Source organism: Alligator sinensis, unplaced genomic scaffold (genome assembly GCF_000455745.1).
Source record: "Alligator sinensis unplaced genomic scaffold, ASM45574v1 scaffold601_1, whole genome shotgun sequence".
Taxonomy (NCBI): domain Eukaryota; kingdom Metazoa; phylum Chordata; order Crocodylia; family Alligatoridae; genus Alligator; species Alligator sinensis.
In genome coordinates, this window is record NW_005841905.1 from 3,372,262 (window position 1) to 3,374,633 (window position 2,372).

Consider the following 2,372-nt stretch of genomic DNA (forward strand, 5'->3'; position numbering starts at 1 on the left):
TGTGGAACAGAGCTCAATACTCCCTGAATATAGACTCTGTGAAGCATAGTTTGGATTTGTATAATGTTCTGAAGACGTGATATGTTATCATTTTTTCCTTTTATTTTATCCTAGTGATAAGCTGAGGATGTTGTTAGACATTTACTTGATTAAAGAACCTATTGCTAACCATATACAAAACATTATAAAGAATGTCAATATATCCTTTTTTCCCTCTCCATAGGATGAATTTAGGTGTTAAAATTTAAGAGATGAGTTAAAGATAATGAGAGGCCATATAAAATAAAAGGGATGAGCCCCATATACGTACTTGATATCATCAAAGGCACTCATCTGCAGCTTCAGGAGGTCTGCCACATCCTTTATTAACTCCAAACCCTTTTCCACACTCAGATGGCTGTTGAAAGGAAGCAAGAAAACACAGCATTACGAAAATGGAACTCATCAATACTTGAGAGGCTAAAAGTCCCAAAAGAGTTATCACCTTGGCCTGTTAGAGTCTGAAAGCCACCGTTAACTGTATTCCTGTCACATAGCGATCGTGATATCTAGGGAATTGGGATCAGGTGCTTCTTCGGGCATGATGAATCACCTGAATTTTCCAGCAATAAGACAAACAATAAGGTGTAAATGGAATTGTTAGGAAGTGTAATGGGCCCATGATGCAGCAACCAGTTCATCTCAGTCCTCAATAAAAAATGTAATAAAGTAAAAAGAAAGAAAGAGAGAAAAGGATTGGTGATACAAGGAGGGAAACAAACAATGAAAGTCAAATTGCAGGGCTTTGTATCAAATGGACAAGGGAAAAGCATATTTTTAAATTCATTAGTTTCTGAAATGAATCTTTGCCCAGTGAAAGGACACAACATTATTATGGATTTGAAAGTAAACAATGAAGCAAGGCACACAGTCCAGGGGATGCTGATTAAATAGATGCGAGTTACTTTGATGTGTTGCTGACATAACCTGCCTTAAATCTTTTAAAGTTTTGTCAATGCCACATTTACATTTTTCTAATTAGAAAACAGGTTGCAATCAAGCATAACACAAAAATACTGTCATCATTTAAAAAGCATTTAGCTACATGCAAAATTTGTATTTATAAAAGTTTCAGGTTATTAGAGTTGTTTAATGCTCTAAAGATGTATTGTGAATATTATATTTCTGTCTCTAATACATAGTCATGATGCCATGTTTATCTGCCATTCATGATGGTGAAGCTAAACAAGATAATTAAAAAAAATATATTAATAACAGTAATAATTAAAAGATTTAGGAATGTCCAGTAAATACAACAGATACAAAATCTTTATCTAAATTTTGTATTATAGACTGACTTTCCACATGGTTAAGCCCTAAAGTTCATAACATTTAATTTCACAACCATGATTCTGTTTTCACCGAGGCCACTCTAAATCAGAACCAACTCCAGTGAAATCAGTGTAGTAACTGTAAAGTAACTGGCTCTATCAGTTTGGTATCCAGGGTTTATAATAAGAAGGGATAAACAAAATAACTCATGCTGTTAGCAGTGATTTCTTTAAATAGGCTAAGATAAAAAGCTGTTCTTCCAAAGACCAGCTCAATTTATTATTATTTTTTAGTAATTATTATTATTATTATCATCATCATCATAATTGTATTCACCACCACCACTTTATGAATTGAGCTGCAGTAAGCACAATTTTATTTATTTTTCATACAATGCTGTGCATATACTGCCCCAAGGATATCTCTATTTAAATAATGGGATATCTCATTTGGACCTTGGTGAGGGAAGAATTCCTCAGTTTTCCTTCACATTCCTACAGCTCTAACCCAAAATGCTCAAGGGACTCTCTGTCACACAGACAGAGGTACCCCTTAGGGCACCAGATAAATTTAGAGTTTTTCTAGATGTGTAAACCAGAAATGTTCCTGCGTTGAAGTAAAGTAAAAATCTGAGTGTTTCTGGATTATTCATATAAAAACCCCTTTGCATTTCAAGGGCTGTACTTGAAATCAGTGGGTGGAACTCAGATTATTCACAGATCACCATGAAAGCAGACTGTCATTGTGACTCTGGGGCTTATGTGTTAATTAGATTCTTTCTCTTAAAGATGATTGTTAAAAATTTAGAGGGATGACTGGTGTCAGCAAGTAGGGGTTTTCTATAGCAATATGTATATTCACAGGTGCAAGGGAAGCCTTATATGCATGTTTGATGGCTTTTCTTTTCACTGAGCAAGTCTCATTTGTACAAACTCACCCTATAAAATCCACCCACCAACCCAAACCACTCCAACTTAGAAAAAAAGGTGCACTGCTATCAGCAGTTGTAGTACCAGCAGTGGTGAAACTCAAAAGAGCATTTGCCTACTAAACTCTGACAG

At 35.1% G+C, this 2,372-nt stretch overlaps 1 protein-coding gene across 1 annotated transcript in view; it reads right to left on the minus strand.

Annotated features, from left to right (window-relative positions):
• PTPRN2 (protein tyrosine phosphatase, receptor type N2) overlaps positions 1–2,372 on the minus strand; it is a 636,077-nt gene that overhangs the window by 562,804 nt on the left and 70,901 nt on the right. Inside the window, exon 8 of the mRNA XM_025197792.1 lies at positions 311–397. Coding sequence (XP_025053577.1) covers positions 311–397 — 87 coding nt within the window. The remainder of the gene's footprint in view (positions 1–310; positions 398–2,372) is intronic.